The 17,754-nt window shown below is 45.9% G+C and overlaps 1 protein-coding gene and 1 long non-coding RNA gene across 2 annotated transcripts; one reads left to right on the top strand and one right to left on the bottom strand.

Annotated features, from left to right (window-relative positions):
* Positions 1–3,309: 3,309 nt before the first annotated feature.
* Positions 3,310–5,645, bottom strand: LOC137916541 (uncharacterized). The gene is made up of 3 exons (XR_011106514.1): positions 5,542–5,645; positions 5,272–5,354; positions 3,310–3,370 (listed from the first exon to the last, which is right to left on the bottom strand). It is a non-coding gene; the product is annotated as an uncharacterized lncRNA (long non-coding RNA).
* Positions 5,646–10,680: 5,035 nt separating this feature from the next.
* LOC137916540 (apoptosis-inducing factor 3-like) lies at positions 10,681–17,131 on the top strand. The gene is made up of 18 exons (XM_068759529.1): positions 10,681–10,772; positions 10,857–10,966; positions 11,055–11,164; positions 11,851–11,895; positions 11,991–12,072; positions 12,173–12,285; positions 12,376–12,462; positions 12,537–12,628; positions 13,354–13,484; positions 13,700–13,815; positions 13,899–13,970; positions 14,516–14,579; positions 14,676–14,752; positions 15,163–15,280; positions 15,369–15,467; positions 15,537–15,612; positions 15,688–15,792; positions 16,516–17,131. The coding sequence occupies exons 1-18, from the start codon at positions 10,681–10,683 to the stop codon at positions 16,544–16,546; spliced, it is 1,620 nt and encodes a 539-aa protein (XP_068615630.1). The 3' UTR covers positions 16,547–17,131.
* Positions 17,132–17,754: the final 623 nt, after the last annotated feature.

Genomic DNA, 17,754 nt, shown 5'->3' with positions numbered 1-17,754 from the left:
TCAACAATTTATGGATTTCAACATTTCTTTCCTGAACATAACACAATAGACAAAGAAATTCCTCCATGGGGGGGGGGGGGGGGGTACAAAAACAATCTATAATACTACTGGATTCGGGAGGCTCTCATTGGTCCAGAGCCATGTAAGGGGGCGGTGCAAGCCGCAGGCAGTAGGTGGATGAGGAGGGGGGGCGGGTGGAGACGTTTGGCTGTCACACGAGGATGGGGAGGTTGTGAACAAGGCAGCGCGTGTGACGCATGGAGAAGCGCCGCTGGACAGAAATGTTTTGAGGGGGGTGCACACACTGGCAGAAGCCCCCTCAGGAAGTGCGTCTCTCTTAGGAGCCGGCGGTCCATGTAGAAACCAGACGTCTGTCCTCCCATTGGACACCGTTACGATCCATGGCGCAACGTGAGCCAGTTCACGGTGGGACGGCCGAGCCTTCATTGTACGCCACTGTGCAATGTCATTTGCGTGTCATTTCCTGTTTGCAACCCCGTGACCGCTTCAGTCTATTCACGTCTACAGTTTGTACAAAACAGATCTTCAAGAAATGCGAAAATGTGGAAAACGTGCACGTTTTCAGGTTACAGTGACGCAAAGACAGACGGTCGGTTCGTCCAATCAGACAACCAGCTGGACTCCTGGGACGTTCGACAACAGTAAACTGTAGAGCATCCGCCAGCAGAGGAAGGCGGGTGGAGGAGCAAACCCTGGCGTCTGGTGTCAAATTAGCCAAAATGTAATATACTCATGAACGTAAATAAGAAAGTTAAACCGGATCGGTCGACGCCCGGGTTAACAACGACCACCAGCAGCGTTGTTAACCCACGGGACGCTGCTGGAAAGTGGATTACTGTGGGTCGAAGTCAGAGACGAAGAAGAGGAGGAAGGCAAAGGGTCCATCAGCAGCGAGAGAGAAGAGGGAATGGAAGAGCTTAGGACTGAGAGTAGGGACTTTGAATGTCGGGACGATGACGGGAAAAGCTAGAGAGCTGGTGGACATGATGATGAGGAGGAGGAAGGTTGATGTGTGTGTCCAGGAGACCAGGAGGAAAGGAAGCAAGGCTAGAAGCCTAGGAGCAGGATTCAAGTTGTTCATAACGGAGGAGAGGAAAGAGGAATGGAGGAGGAGAATCGAGTGTCAGATAGACTGATGAGTCTGAAGCTGGAGATTGAGGGAGTCATGTTGAATGTCGTTAGTGGGTTAGAGGAGAAGTTCTTACGCTCCACAGGTAGGAGGTGAGTTAGAGGAGAAGGAGAAGTTCTTACGCTCCACAGGTAGGAGGTGAGTTAGAGGAGAAGGAGAAGTTCTTACGCTCCACAGGTAGGAGGTGAGTTAGAGGAGGAGGAGAAGTTCTTACGCTCCACAGGTAGGAGGTGAGTTAGAGGAGGAGGAGAAGTTCTTACGCTCCACAGGTAGGAGGTGAGTTAGAGGAGAAGGAGAAGTTCTTACGCTCCACAGGTAGGAGGCGAGCTAGAGGAGAAGGAGAAGTTCTTACGCTCCACAGGTAGGAGGTGAGTTAGAGGAGGAGGAGAAGTTCTTACGCTCCACAGGTAGGAGGTGAGTTAGAGGAGAAGGAGAAGTTCTTACGCTCCACAGGTAGGAGGTGAGCTAGAGGAGAAGGAGAAGTTCTTACGCTCCACAGGTAGGAGGTGAGTTAGAGGAGAAGGAGAAGTTCTTACGCTCCACAGGTAGGAGGTGAGTTAGAGGAGAAGGAGAAGTTCTTACGCTCCACAGGTAGGAGGTGAGTTAGAGGAGAAGGAGAAGTTCTTACGCTCCACAGGTAGGAGGTGAGTTAGAGGAGGAGGAGAAGTTCTCACAGTCCACAGGTAGGAGGTGAGTTAGAGGAGGAGGAGAAGTTCTCACACTCCACAGGTAGGAGGCGAGTTAGAGGAGGAGAAGTTCTTGGTAGAGATGGCAGTAGTTAACACTTATTTCCAGAAGAGACTAGAACACAGGGTGACCTCCAAGAGTGGAGGGAGGAGCACCAGGTGGACGACATCTTGTGTAGACGGAGCAGTTCAAAGGAGGCTGGTGACTGTAAGGTCGTGGTAGGAGAGAGTGTAGCCAGCCAGCGTAGGCTGGTGGTGAGGAAGATGACTAGTGGTGAAGAAGAGGAAGAGGACGAAGGCAGAGCAGAGGACAAAGTGGTGGAGGCTGAAGAAAGAAGAGTGTTGTGTGGCTTTCAGGGAAGAGGTGAGACCGGCTCTGGGTGGACAAGAGAGGCTTCTAGAAGACTGGAATACAACAAATGAGGTGATCAGGGAGACAGGAAGGAGAGTACCGGGTGCTGAGAGTACCGGGTACTGAGAGTACCGGGTACTGAGAGTACCGGGTACTGAGAGTACCGGGTACTGAGAGTACCGGGTACTGAGAGTACCGGGTACTGAGAGTACTCCTTTCTTTCTTCTGAACAGCTCTATGTGTTGCTTTTCTTTGGCGTGTGTTTCCTTTAAAAACTGAAGCAAAAGCCAAGGCTCCAATGAGCCGAGTTTCAGGTTACGCAGACAAATATTTCCACATACATGCAAAAAAACGTCCTCTAAGCTTTGCAGCAATACATGTCAGTCTTTCATTCCGTTAGCACTGGTGGACGTTTCCATGGTGCTTTTCAAGCATTGAGGGGGGGGGGGGGGGGGGGAGAACTCAGACGACCCACCCTTCTCTCGTGATGCTATCTCAAATAACGAGCGCCTGCCGAGTCTCCATGTGATTCAGATAACTGATAAGATAGAACTGGGGATGAACTTTATGAATGCCTCGTTCTGCCCTTGCATGTTCTTTGTACACTAAATACACTATACGGGTATTTATAGTCCTGTCTGAGCACAAGATTTCGTACACATTAACAATGGGGTGGGAGCACTTTCGTACGTCTACGTAGCGAGTGACACTCCAACGTATTTTTGTTATTCATTTGACAATGACAATAAACACTGATTGATAGTTTACTGTGCACGCTACACGCAGTTTACTGTGCACGCTACACGCAGCAAACACACAAGAGTTTCTCTATCCATCTGTAAAAGTTCCTCGAAACACCGGAGTTGGTCGACACCGCCTTAAAGACGGCGGCACGCAAACTGATCTCGCGATTCAAATCTCGGAAAAATCTCGCGAGAAGGAACGATGAAAAGCACAACTCATAGTCAGGAAAATACGGGACACGATTTCTGACATAGATGGAGAATCTGGATATTGTACAGTCAGCATGGTGAAGGCGACGACCTCTGGCCGGAATAAATCACCTGTGAATTGTGACAGGAATGCACGAGAGACCTACCACGAAGTGATGGAAGAGGAGCTCCCAGGACAGACTCAGCTTCTGGTTTATCACAATGTCAAGGAAGTCATAGATGAAGTAACCTGTGGGGGGGGGGGGGGGGGACACACACACGGACATGCAGCAGTCAGCCAGAGTGTCATCATTGGGTTCAGCAAGTCTAATTAACCTAAACGCAACAGACTGCGTGTGTCAGGGGGGGGGGGTCGCGCTTCCATGACGACAGCAACCAAGATGCGTCTCTTGAAGGAGGTCTATTCATATCCACCGATATGGCTGTATCCATGGTGACAGCTACTCAGAAGGCTGGGATGGGGACGCCGGGGTGCAAGCGAGCTCAGGGCTTTGAGGAGACGATAATTAGCCTCATTACGCTGCAACACTTTGACCGGATTCATCCCCACAGAAACAAACATGCATCCGCAACCAGCCGTACAAGAGAACTGAATGATTACAAGATTGGTTTAAATATTTGATTGGTTTATTGGGAACTATTTAATAAGGGCACGATCTAATATATAAATATAATATAATGGGGGGGGGGGGTCATTTATGCCGAGCATCAAAGATGTCGACAGTTACAAGTCGGTGCATTCAGTCCACGAACTGCATCTCTCTCGGGCGTATTTGTGAAGGCGTGCAGTTACAGATCGGCACCACTGGAGGGCGGTGTAGCAAAAACTTCGAGCACGGTGCGAAAAATACGATAAACATGAAATGGAAAACTCTGTCCACGTATCGCAATTCATTTCATGGCCGGCGCTGCTTTTTCTTTACCGCGTACGACATCACAAAAGAAGCTAGCATTCGTTGCTCGACATCGAAACGTTTTGACTTTTCAGTGCCCTCTTGTGAGCGAGTGAATTCCAGTTTAAAAGGCTGCGTGGACACCGTGGACGAGCTGGCGTCTCATCCGGGGTGCACCCTTGCTTAGCGGGTGCGGACGGTGACGGCGAACCAATAATTTCAGATTGTTGAATCTCCCTTCAACAAGAACGAAGGAACTGAAAACCGTTTGAGTGAAGTCTGTTCGGTGTATCCATGGGAACAAGGAAATTCTTGCACCACTAAGTCACACAAACGGGGTTTGGCGCTGTCAACATTTCCTCTGATGGAACGACCCAGTTCACGCTGAGAAACTGCCAGAAGCACCCGACGAGTAAATATTGCAATACTGGCTTTTTTTTGTTTGTTGTCGAAGCATGTGCAAATTTCACCCGCACGGCATTATGGGTACTTCTTTCAAACATAGCAACAGAATGTTGAATTTAGATTAATTCACTAATCACCGATGTTCACGTAAAGACACCGCTGCTTGTTTCGCAAGCTTCCAGGGCTGGACTTCCTGAAAGAATGCTAAACGTCCTGGGAATCCTCGGGAGAACCGTCTCGCCTGGCAAAGATCCCGTCAATATTTGGATTCAAGGGAGCTCGAGGGGGAACTCGCCACGGAGTACACAGGAGCGCTATAAAGAAACTGTAAAAAGGTGCGCCGGTGTTCTCAGCATGAGGAGAAGCACAAATGTTTAATTTGAGAAATCCCTATAATGAGATCCGACTAAACCTAATTCATGCTAGTCTGGTTGAGAGAGAGAGCGACATTTATTGATCATTAGATTATTAAAATGTCAACAGAAGCTGAAGCACAACGGAGTCGGAGCGAGATTACAGGGAGCAGATTCGGTTTAAGAACGCGGCCTCAGCCACGCGCATCCATTCTCACCAACGATGCCTCGACTCCGTCACCGTGGAAACGAGCGTAAGTTTTTTTTAATTTTTAACAATACCACTTATAATACTCAGATCGTACCTCGAGTGGTAAATCTAACGCAGACGTCATTGAGATAAAGGAGCACAGGCACATTATCCACAAAGATAACAGGAAGACCTTGTACTCTCGCAGAGATGAAAGGTTTTAATTCATCCTATTTGTCTGGGGTGGATCATTTACCCCCCCCCTCAAACAGCTGGATTCTATACTCACCGATAGAAAACGACACCAAGGCATGAGAAAACACAGAGTGGGTTTCTATCAAGTCCTCAGCCATCTGTGGGTGAAGGAAGAAGCTGGGGGGGGGGGGGGTAAGATGATTAAAAAAAAGTTCCAGTTGAAGTCTGAAATCACATTTCCATAAATAAAAAAACCAATAACGAGGGAGATGTAAAATCAAAGTGCATTTAAAGGCATCGCCGGAACTAAATCAATAACTAATCAATCAATCAATCAATCAGATCTCCGGTCGGGGCTTCTCACCACAGCACGCCCCACGCCGCCGTGATGCAGCTGTGCACGAAGGACGTGGCGATGTTTGCCCACTTCCACGCGTTCCTGCGGGCGGACTCCGGTACCGGGAGCTCTCGGACCGTCGCGTTGACGCACCGGAAGAATCCGACCGAGCCCCCGGTCGTTAAGAGCACGGAGCTCAACTCCATCGCTGCGACTGGTCACGTGGGTAAAAGTTACGTTTCCCCGTTACTCCCGGTTAACGGAACCACTCCCGAGTCCGGTAATCTGATTTTTGGAGGCGAACGGCTGCGCGCCGACTTGTCGACGGAGGACCGAGGCAAGCCGCGGCGGTCCCGCCGCCTCACGGACAGTCCCCGCCGGCCGAAGAGACGCGCTCGTCCGCAGACGGCGTGGACGAGTCCGAAGTGTTGTTCTTGGATTTTTCCGTGATAAAAAAATTAAAAAACAGCGACTTCTAAAAGACACGTCCGCGTGCGCAGCGGAACCGGTACTGCGGGCCTGTCCGGTACGGCGGGCTGGTCCGGTACGTAGCGCTGACGACACCGTCCCGGAGCTGCTTGTGTAACTTTTTGGCATGAACGAGAACCGAGAAAAAGCGTCTCCCCCCGCCCTACTACGAAGGGGCGTGGCCAAGAGGCGCTTCACGTGTTGTGCGACGTTCAAACGCCGTCGGGAATCACACAATTCAGGCTGTTTATGTGCTACTTTTACCGCGCCAAGAATACAAATGATGCATTTTAGTTTTACGCTTTATTCCAGTTAGTGACAGTCTTTAATTATTTTTTATTTTTTTGCACTTCGGGCAGCGTCTATGATTTTTCCTCAAATAAGATACATTTTGTAGAATTACATGAAACTGGATTGCGTGATTTGTTGACTTAATGACATGCATAGTTTGTCATTCAATATATATTTTCAGACTTTTCGGTGCACATGTATTTATGGTCTGAAAGAAGTGATTGACATGTATAAGGCTAAGGACTCCTCTGTACTGGTGGGCTTCATCGATGCCTCTAAGGCATTTGACCGTGTGAACCATCGGAAGCTGTTCCTGAAGCTGAGGGAGAGAGGTGTGCCAAACGGTCTCCTTAGAATCCTGGCATATTGGTATGCGAATCAGACCATGCAGGTTAGGGGGGGTAATGTGGTCTCTCCTCCTTTTACTGTGGGGAACGGTGTCCGCCAGGGTGGGCTTCTTTCGCCGGTGCTTTTTAACTTCTACATGCATGATCTCTCTGTGCAGCTCAACAGCTGTAACACTGGATGTGTGCTTGGTGACACCTTGATCAATCACTTCATGTATGCTGACGACCTGGCCATATTGTCACCGAGCAGCTCCTGGACATATGCACTGGCTATGGTATCAGGTTTGATGTAAAGTATAATGCCAAGAAGAGTGCCGTCATGGTCTGCAGAACCAGAGAGGATAAGGGTTTGGACTTCCCAAACTTTTATCTGTCAGGGCAAGTGCTGTCTGTCTGCAGCAGAACTAAATATCTGGGCCACATCATCAATGACCAGCTGGCAGATGATGATGACAGTAAGTTCTTTACTAGACAAAAGTAACTTTAGAAATGTAGACTTGAATGAATGAATGATTTTATTTCCTTTAATTTTTCAATGTCAGCAGACAGTCACATTTGTCGTTCGAAGATTACACTGTGGTTTCGAACAAAAGCAATAAATTCTAATTTTGTATCTGTTAAATAAGGGTTGTCTAATCCCTAGGCAAGATGCTCTTTGGGGGGCCCCCCAGCTTGTCAAACTGTGATGAAGATATTCCTCTAACCATTTAGATGGTCTACTAATGCTATACAGTTAAAATCAAACATTTAAAATTCAGCCATTAAACTGATACAACAAGGAAACTCGATGTCAAGGAATAAAACAGATTGAATATTTATAAAAAGTTTACTTTAACTAAGAAAACACAACCATTTTATTTCAAAACAAAACGCCACTTAAAATAATCCTTAATTAATACAACAGTCTCACACTTATCAGCACAACACCAAATAATAACACACATTATTCACAGTCCCAGTGTATGGTCCTGAAAATGTCTGCTTCCTGGCTTTTTCACTCACAAAGTCACCAACGATGTCCTCATAGGACAGCTGCTTGTCCATCTCATGGTTGATGCTGAGCATTGAAGGACGATCCTGTCCCGTGGGCGACCTAAGGTAGGTCTTGGTGACCTTCAGCTTTGAGAAGCTCCTTTCTGCTGAGGCCACAGTCACAAAAACAGCAGCCACAGCTTATCATTGCAGTTTATTTTATTGATATTCAACATGTATTTTATGCATATAAGGGGTGTAATAAACGCGTGAAATAGCTGCAGATAAAAACAGGACATTTTAGTTATCCTCAGAAGAGGCTGAACATGCAGCTTTGGGGCCCCCTGGTGGCTTGGGAGCCCGATAGGCATTCGCCTACTTCGCCTTTCACCTATAGCACGAAACGGCTAAACCACGTCATGGTCCTCTTTAAAAAAATTTTTTTTTTTTAAATCTAACTGTTGTAATCTTAGGTCACAACAGCCTGTCCTTCTGAATGAATAGATTGTCATACTACACATCAGCGTTCACGTGTTGATACCGACTTCAACATTCACTATAAACAATAGACAATAGGACAATAGACGATAGACATTCCATCTGCCCAGAGGCTTGAGCTCCAAAGCTCCCGAAGGCGCAGGCCCTCCTTGCTCGAGACACATTTTTGACTTTAGCTCAACATATATTGGGAACATTTTCAAAAATTCTACATCTACTTTTAACCCCCCCATGTATCACAGGCTCAAATCAATGAGAGATGATGATGATGATGATGATGATGAGTATATTTATTTGATAGAATGTTAGGGCAGTACAAGTACAGTCAAACAGTAGCATGTATTACAGTACAAGTACAATCAAACAGTAGCATGTATTACAGTACAAGTACAGTCAAACATCCTGCCTAAGAGGAGCATTTCTAAAAAGCCCTTGCGGTCTTGTTTCCGTTGAAAGTCCTTCGTACATAAATCATCGACATTTAACAATACCAATAAAATAAAAATAAATTACTCCACAGATGCAAAATAACAATAAATTAAAAAGACACGTAATATGTACAACGTAGGTGGACCAAAAGGGGGGGGGTTGATCCGGAGAGAGTCGTGATGACTATCTCTGTTTCTGCCCCCCTGAGGGGTGAATTTTTAGGATGCGGCCAACGATTGATTTGTTACGATAGAATAATAGTCAGTTCTGACAGATGTCGACTTTTGACTTCAGCTGCAACATTTAACGCATTGCGCCCCCCCCCCCGTTGTACTGCCTAGAACAGAGGAACCCATTTGTAGAAAAACAAAGACAGTCGTCCCAGTCTGCCACAATTCCAAAGCCTTTTACAGAAAAAGCATTAAAACCTTCCTACAACCAGCGACCAGCGCTGCCTGAACTCACCCAGTCGCTGCAGGAAGATGAGAATAGTACTGATGAGAAGTATTTTCTGAAGAACATACTTTATATCCTCTGCTAATCCATGAAAAGGTTAGCTGTACAATCTAGATCAGCAAACCAGGCCAGCTGAATGATTTCAAACCTTCCCATAGTCCCATGGCGTTATAGTACCCAGGGGTGCGCGGGGTCATGTCTGGGGCCCCAGCAGGGGGGGGGGGGGGGCTCCTGCAGATGCCACACAGCAGCACTCACTCAGTCGTGTTTGCCTTGCGGAAACAGTCACTTCTTCGTAAATTAATCAACCGACCCTCATGAAGTCCAGTTGATCCTTTTTAGCGCTTGATGATTTACCCGGATGACCCGGAACCCAGTGGCGTCGTTAGCCCTATGTTAGGGGGGCTTCAGAGACTTCACAGTCTTGCAGTGATGTCAATTGAAAAAGACGAGCTTCAGAATCACAACAGAGTGATCGGCTCTTAAAACAGACGGCGTTCTTTCATGCTTCCATCCAAATAACTTGTAATTGTAGCCATTTTGTTTCTTGTTAATATTACTGGTTAAACCTGTTTGTTGTTGTACTGTATCAAAAAAACAGACTGAAATAATAATAATGTATAATTTCTCAGTCCTTGTTAGCCGTTTGAGGTTTTGTGCTCACATCCTGTGCATCTCCTGGGGGCTAAGCCCCCCCCCTGTCCTTAAAACCTAGTGACGCCCCTGCCAGAACCTATTGTCACTCCTTCATTTATAAATGTCTGAAATCCTTTAGACGTAGCGGTGTGAGGTTTGTTGGCTGTGAAATCGATATTTCTGCTGTCACTTTCAGCGCATACAAGGGCAGCAGCTGGAATGTGGTTAGTCCGCTCTGACGTCATCCCTTTAATGGCCATACGTGACATGAGGGGAGGAGGAGGAGGGGGGGGAGGGGTCTAATCGTCTGCTCTAATCTCGAGACGGTTGGTTGGTTCTGAGCGGATCCTGCCGAGGCACGTGACCCCCCCCTACAGGCTGTCACGCGGGCAGCTCTGACGTCACTCTGCGTCTGGAAGGTGAAGCCGTGGAGGAGGAAGCTGAGCGCAGGTGTGTTGATTTCCGCTGACGACAGGTAGGCAGAGCCTCAGACGTAGTAACGGCTTTATATTTACTTTACTTTATAAGTACTTTTTAAAGTAGTTCACATTTCTACTTTGACGGTGGAGAGATGAAACTGTGCGACATGAATACGCGCGAGTTTTGTTTTATTTGTGTGTGTTGTGATGTTTTATTCTTTGTTATTAAAGCAACGCATATGAAGTCAAACCTGTTATAAACCTGTTTTAAATATGTTTTAAATATCTTTTTTGTGTCTAATGGGCGGGGCCAGGCTTGGTGCCGATCCCTGTTACAACAAAGCATTCCATTCACATTTATGTGGTTTATTCATTCTTTAATGACACTTTTATGTGTCCGAATGATTTATAATTCGAAAAACTGATAAAAATAAAAAAATAAAAAAAAGATTACTTGGGCTAAAAACCAGTAACAGACAGTGACAAATATTTTAGTGGTGCTGAGGTCATTTATCAGGAAATAAAGAACATGTCGTTGTTATTCTTAATGTAGCAGATTTAAGATTGTGGCTGTTAGCACGCCAGTATTTTCTCTGCGTGCGTGTGGTGCTGTGCCTGTTTGTGTTCCATCCTCTTCCTGGCTTGCAGGTATGAATCAGCATCAAGAACCCGATGAACAACAACAACAACAGCAGGAGGTGACTGGAATGGTGTGTCTGGAGGCTGACATGAGAAATGGACAGTAAGTCACAAATGAAAAATGAAAAGCATTTGAATTGCTCTTACAAGCTTTTATTCCACATGTGATCCTCTTCCTTGTGCCTAGGATGAAGGAGGTCACCGTGGGGGGCCAGAAGGTGCTGCTTGTCCGGTCCCAGGGTCAGTACAGCGCCGTGGGAACCAAGTGCACTCATTACAATGCTCCTCTCGTCAAAGGTAAACTCTGCCTCATCATTTGTTCTGCTTTGACTTTGAATAGTGTTAATTACATTGTTATAACAATAAGGACCATCTGATAATGCAGGAGTGCTGGTGGGCGACAGAGTGAGATGTCCCTTTCACGGTGCCTGCTTTAATGTCAGGACTGGGGATATTGAAGAGTATCCAGGCCTGGACTCGCTGCCTTGCTACAAGGTAAACATTTCTGTCCTGATTAGTATTTCACTTGAGTCAGCTGCTCATTTGAGAGGAATTGATCCAGTTTCAAATGTGATCACAGAAGCCAAAGATCTGTACTTTATGTATCCAGTAAAAAAACCCAACTAGTATCAATTCAATTTTATTTTATTTCTACAGCACCAGATCACAACAGGAAGTCATCTCAAGGCACTTTACAGGATTAGCAGGGAAAGACAGAACCCAAGTTGACCCACAAGAGCAAGAACTTTGGTGACGGAGGCCTTTAACAGGCAGAAACCTTGGACAGAACCCAGCCGGGCCAGCCGGGCCAGACAGATGGCCCGGCTGGGTTGAGAGAGAGGGAGAGAGAGAGAGAGCGAGAGAGAATGGAGAGAGAGAGAGGGAATAAATCTCCGCATGAATGCTAGATCGTATATATTGTTTGTTTGCGTCTAGGAATGATGGACTGTATGCTTCCATGAGGAGGCAAAGTTAATCAACATCACTTTGCGTCTGCTGTCGCAGGGAGCGACGGAGAACAACCGATTGAAAATAGATCAAAGGAGGTGTGGCTTCTCTGAGCGGTGTTCATTGTCCAGAAGCAACAATTAGAGGCGACCCCCCCACCATAATAATATATGCATTTAGCTTGCAGTTCCGAAACTCAACTTCTTTCTGTTTGTTTTTTACGAATTTTGCAGGTGAAACTTCAGGATGGGAAGGTTTTCGTTACCGTCAGCAAAAGTGTGAGTGATGGCGAATAAAATAAAACCTTTCTTTCCATTTGTGGATAGAAGCCATGCCTAAAGCCGCCTTTTCCGAGCTTCCTTCCTTCCCTCAGTCTCTGACGGTGTCGAGGCGGGTGAAGGCGATGTGCAGCGTGGACGCACAGGTCCAACACACCGTCCTGCTCGTAGGAGGAGGTGAGGACCGGACCAGGGTTAGACCATGAGAAGATTCCACACACTTCAGGCTCTGTCTCCAGACCAGGAAGCGCTCCTTATGAATGTGTCATGATTTCAGGTCCTGCTGCCCTGGTCTGTGCTGAAACGCTCCGGCAGAGCTGCTACCAAGGTCGAATCGTCATGATAACCAAGGACAACCTGCCGCCATTTGACAAGCCCAAAATTAGCAAGGCGAGAGCCGCGTCGGCGCCTGCGGTTGAGTATCTGGCTGCAAGTTGCTGGCACGCATATTAAACATGTTTATTCATTGCCCTGTTTCAGTCTTTAAATGCGGAGAGCAGCAGCGTCCTCCTCCGGTCGAGCGAGTTTTATCAACGCTATGGGATTGAAGTGTGGACTGGGAAGGAGGTGAGGTTTACAAAAAAGTACTCGCTGCGAGGGACGCCATGTTTGGTCGTGGGTTAATGCGCTTCCTGCTGCAGGTGGTGTCGGTAGTCCCAGCTGATAAGGTGGTGAAGCTGAACGATGGCACGTCTCATCGTTACGACCAGCTTCTCATCGCCACCGGATGCAGGTCAGAGTCTTTGTTGCACTCTTCAAGTCTAAATATTTTTATTACCCTCGCCGAAGGGGAGGCGAGGGTATTGCAATTGGGCCTGTTTGTCTGTCCGCGCGCATAACTTAAAAACTAGTAACCCAATCGACTTGAAATTTTTACACAAGCAAGGTTCTGTCCGTGGCTCGGTCCTCCCCGAGAATGGCGTTGATCCGGATCTGGATCCAGATTCTAGAATTTTTTAAAGGATTCTTTAACATTGCGAGATAGGGCACTTTTTGACATTTTTCTTCAAAACATATGGCGGTATGGATCTGAAAAAAATCACACATAAGTACTCCTTAAAGGTCTATGACCATGACTAATTTCGACCGGATCCGGATCTGAGAGCTAATTTTTGTTCTAAAATCTGCATTTTTCAGGAGTCCATCCTGACCTCGATTTTGGAGCTAGAGACTTCAAATGTGGTGTGAACACTCATAGTTCATTCTAGTTTCATATATGTTACAGTTGTAGTTTTATCTTTTCCCGTTTCGGAGCAGCAAGCTAGAGCAGGTTTGGCCCCTCTGATCCGGAAGCCCTGTTTACTGTCTCACAAGATCCAATAGTCTGTTGAAGGCGAGGGTCTGCAATCTCTGATTGTCTTTTGTTTATTTTATTTATTTATTTTAACTTTTGCCTGTTTTTAACACCCGCAGCTATTGAGTTTAAATTCTCAGTAATGGCCCTCATTTTGCCGACAGAGCGCGCCCACTCAGCTGCCCTGGGTGGAACCTGGAGGGCGTAAAGCAGCTGCAGAATCACCAAGATGCCAAAGAGATTCACACTTCCTGTCTGGGCCAGAAAGCTGTCGTCGTGGGAACGTCCTTCATAGGTCGCCCCGATTGTTTATTCTCTCTTAATGACGCAGAATAAAACTCCTAAATGCAGATTGTACACACTCTGATAGAATAGGTGGGACACCTTTTTGAAGTTGGCTGTCACTCCTTCAAGGAACACAGAGAAGAAGAAAAGGAAAGACAGAGAGTGTAGATTCACCAATTGCAGATCAATGAGGTGTTTTTTCTTATTTTATTTCTAACACAACAGGAATGGAGGTGGCATCCTACTTGTCAAACAAAGCTGCAAGCGTGGTCGTGGTCGGTAGCGCCAGATACCCGTATGAGAAGTCTCTGGGGCCAGAGATTGGTCGAATGTGTCTGGAAGTACGGGACAGGAACGGCAGAAGCTTTTCATCGTTCAGTGTTTGCACGAAGCAAAACCTTCAAGCGCTGTTTCCCCCTTTAAGATGCTGGAGCAACAAAAGGTCAAGTTCTACATGGATGATGGCGTCGCTGAGATCAAAGAGGAGAACGGCAAGGTGACCACCCCGTTAATCCACATGACACGAACAATGGCTTAACCCTTCAAAGCCTAAACAATCAAGTCATTGTCAGAAAACTCACATTTGGAAAATAAGGTCTTAATGACAAAAATTGTCACACAAAAAAATCAACATAAATTTGTATCTAAGTTCTCTAATTTATATACTTTTTGTGTTGTGCATGTGTTGGCTTGCATCCGTCAGCTTATTCAGGGAAAGAAAAAAAATCTAACTTCTGAAGTAGAAGTCTCAAAATCCTGAAAGGCCAAGTATATCAAATATGATACTTTTGGCTTCAAAGGGTTAACAATGGCTTCCTTATATTTAAACGCCACATCAGGCTGTGACAGTGAGCCGGAATTCACAAAACCAGGACCCTGAACCTGAAGCAGCTAAATAGAATTCAGCTATGATGAATTAATTAGTTTACAAACATGGATTTTACTCGTCCAAGCCTGTTGAGTGCCTGCAGTAGTACCTGCAGTAGTACCTGCAGTAGGTAATACTCTGAAATCCCTCGAGTCATCATTTTCTTCTCTCAGGTGACGGGGGTGGTGCTGAAAAGTGGTTCAGTCCTGGAAGCTGATGTGGTGGTCGCTGGAATAGGCGAGTTAAACACGCCGCACCGCTTCTAAGTCATGAATTCACTCCTTCCCGGTTTTGTTCTGCAAACCAATGAATGCAACGCGCTCTGAATTACAGGCGTCATCCCCAATTCAGACTTCCTGGCGGGAAGCGACTTGGAATTGGATTCAAGTCAAGCTGTGATTGTTGACAAGGTAACGGGCAGAGGTGTCCTTCTAGATCCATCGTTGGAGCCACACAGCTGATAAAACGTTCAATCGGTGCCTCGCCCCCCCCCAGCGGCCCCCTGTGCTAGTCGTGTGTAGAATCCTGATTGCATTATGTATAGGCGTGCTTATCCTGGGGCTCTCGTCGGCAGGCGTCTAGGGCACTCTTTTTGTGCACATCAAAGGGGATGATTTATGGCGTTGCACTTATCTTCCCACTTCCTGTAAGTTTATCCGCTTCTCAGAAGCAGCTGGACCGAAGTCGATGAAATTCCACGTATCCATTTCATCGTTTGGGACGTTGCTGATTGTTGCAGTTTTACTCGTATTGAGATGATTTTTCTTTTTGACTGTGGAGGTAAACATTTGTTTGTTTTTTTGTAAACCTGCTACTGAAGTTCATGAGGACCAACGTACCAGACGTCTTTGGTGCTGGCGATGTTACCGCCTTTCCGCTCGCCATTCGTGGTGACCAAATGATCCGCATTGGCCACTGGCAGATGTCACAAGCTCAAGGTAAAAGAGATGGAAGCGGCTAAGGAACACCAACTTATTCATGTTGATGCCTGCATTTAGTCTTATTATGCTTTATGCTTTACTTCAGGAAGAGTAGCCGCCCTGAACATGCTGAAGAAGCCAACCCAACTTGAGTCTGTTCCTTTCTTCTGGACTGTGTTGCTCGGGAAGAGCATCAGATACGCAGGTAGATTGTTCTGATGGCTTGCATCGGAATATTTAAGGTCTTAAAGGCACTTAAATGTCTTCTTTCTAGGCTTTGGGGAGGGATACACAGAAATCATATTCAAAGGCAACGTGGACGAGAGGAAATTCCTAGCGTTTTACGTCAGGTGAGCTGCTGTGGAATATCTCCGGCTGAATATGAGTTAGTTTTATTTGTGCTGAGCTTCTCCGTTTGCGAGCAGAGATGACGCGGTGGTCGCGGCGGCCAGCTTGATGTTCGACCCGGCCGTGGCCCAACTCGCAGAACTGATGGCTGCCGGCAAGATCATCAGCAAAGCACAGGCCCAGTGAGTGTCACGCTTCATTCAGCCACACATTCATACAACATTATACATGCGAGAAATCCCTGCTCGGTTTCTGCTGTTCGGTTATTTAGGATCCAAACGCAGTCACAAAGCCAGAGATGACAAAGTACAGGTCAAAGGTGATGACCAAGAGTCCCTGAAGAGGGCGGGTACAGTTCGCAGGAAACCCTACACCCTAAATAATCCATAAAACAAAAGCAGAATAAAGTTATCCACGGAGAATAAAAAACTAAAACTAAAAGAGCACGAGTCAAACGAGGAACACGGACTGGATCATGAACCTGATCAACTGGAAATGCACCAAAGACCCCGTTGTGGTCTTGGTTGTGTTCTGTTCTTAATCGCTTTATTGTGTTCTTATCTTTATCACTGGTGATGACACGACCGGCCCAAACTCACATAACAGTGTTCACTAAAAGAAATCCTCTAATCACCATAGAAAAAGTTCCTTATTTACACATTTAGCAACATTTGGAGTTTGAATTATGTCCTGTATTTACCTTTCTTTTAACGGCTTTTTCCATTCAGTGACTCCTCGTAATATATTTAATATATTTGCCAGCTATATTTGCTAACATCATCTGTTTTGTTAGGAGGTCCAGTATAATTTGGAACAGCATGAACATTCTGAACCGCAGGGCGAGAGCCGTCATTTGGATTATTCTCTTTGTTCACTGTTTGCGTTTCCGTCCCGTGTCTGTTCAGAGCCGATGACCTGAGCTGGCTGCAGATGTAACCGGAGGTATCCAGATGTAACCGGAGGTATCCAGAATCCAGATGTAACCGGAGGTATCCACATGTAACTTCTGTCAGAGACAAAGGATTGGGCCTTCATCTTTGTTCTTGTTACCCTCTTCCTCACACGGTGCTAATTTGATTGCCCCGTTTTCGGCCTCAGGGCCTTTTAAAGCTAATCAGATCTGTGCACTTACCAAGTCCCTGTTACCATAGCAGCAAGGGAGGCTTTATTGGGTTTACACTGTGCATTCAGAAGGCAGTCTGCTCTCTGCATTGAGCCCGGGCTGGATATGACATGTGACGGGACCAAGATGACAAACAAGCAGTTTCACAGCATAAATGCATCCTGACATTTTTTGGGGAGTTTGAGATTTGAAGATTTCATAATCAATCAGTTTAGTATAATTTGTGTGATATTTCATTAAAATAAATACAATGGTATTTTTTTTTCCATCCTGTTTAATCCACTTCAATTATTTTGAAAATACAAATCCCTCTAATTTGTTTGTTTGTACACTTTACCGGTTCAATTGTTGGGCTAAACTGAAACGTGTCATACTGGAAGGAATAAAGGTATCTCTGCTGACACTGAAGCGTTTGGAGTTTGTTTCTCGGGACTTGCGTCTGACAGAGATTTAGCCCCGAGTTTAGCCCACAGTGGCCCCCAATTTACTTATTGTTGTTCCACAAATGATGTGAGACTCAGACTAGTAAATTTGGCCATTTTAATGTTTAATTCTGAAAAGAAAATCCAGATGAAGAGAAAGTTATAAAAGCATTTTAGAGAATCTTACATTTCATTGCTTGAACATGAGGCCTGCTTATTCACGGCGTGAAACTTGTGCTCAGGATTTAATGAAATGTGTTTAAAATCTCACAAAAAAGTTCAAAGGTGATTATTATTATGTCTGGATGATTTTTTTCCAGTTTTGTTTCTGCTTGTTTTTTTTTTTTTTAATCTGGTCTATTTGCTGCCAAAATATTTCAAACTGCATCCATTAACAAAAATGACGATACACAGGCCCTTCAATAAAAGCTTTTAAATTGACCTATTAGTGAGAGGTCAGGGAGGCGATGCCAACATCCTAGAGCTGCGGCTCCCCCGCCCCCTATTCTTGCCAACATAATCTCACATGACGCTGTTTCACTCATTAAGTATCGGGATAGAAGGGGCTTTCAAAATATCTCAAAATAATTCTATATAAT

The sequence above is a fragment of the Brachionichthys hirsutus genome, unplaced genomic scaffold (genome assembly GCF_040956055.1).
Source record: "Brachionichthys hirsutus isolate HB-005 unplaced genomic scaffold, CSIRO-AGI_Bhir_v1 contig_1024, whole genome shotgun sequence".
Taxonomy (NCBI): Eukaryota; Metazoa; Chordata; class Actinopteri; order Lophiiformes; family Brachionichthyidae; genus Brachionichthys; species Brachionichthys hirsutus.
The sequence above is the reverse complement of the archived record's forward strand: the minus strand, read 5'-3'. Positions and strand labels throughout refer to the sequence as shown.

What these genes read in the sequence shown, in the direction of transcription:
- LOC137916540 (XM_068759529.1), top strand. Translation starts at nt 10,681, where the DNA reads ATGAATCAGCATCAAGAACCCGATGAACAACAACAACAACAGCAGGAG. An exon ending in TCAAAGAGGAGAACGGCAAG is followed by an intron (nt 13,971 to 14,515) that starts GTGACCACCCCG and finishes TTCTTCTCTCAG; the next exon opens with GTGACGGGGGTGGTGCTGAA. An exon ending in TTCCTAGCGTTTTACGTCAG is followed by an intron (nt 15,613 to 15,687) that starts GTGAGCTGCTGT and finishes GTTTGCGAGCAG; the next exon opens with AGATGACGCGGTGGTCGCGG.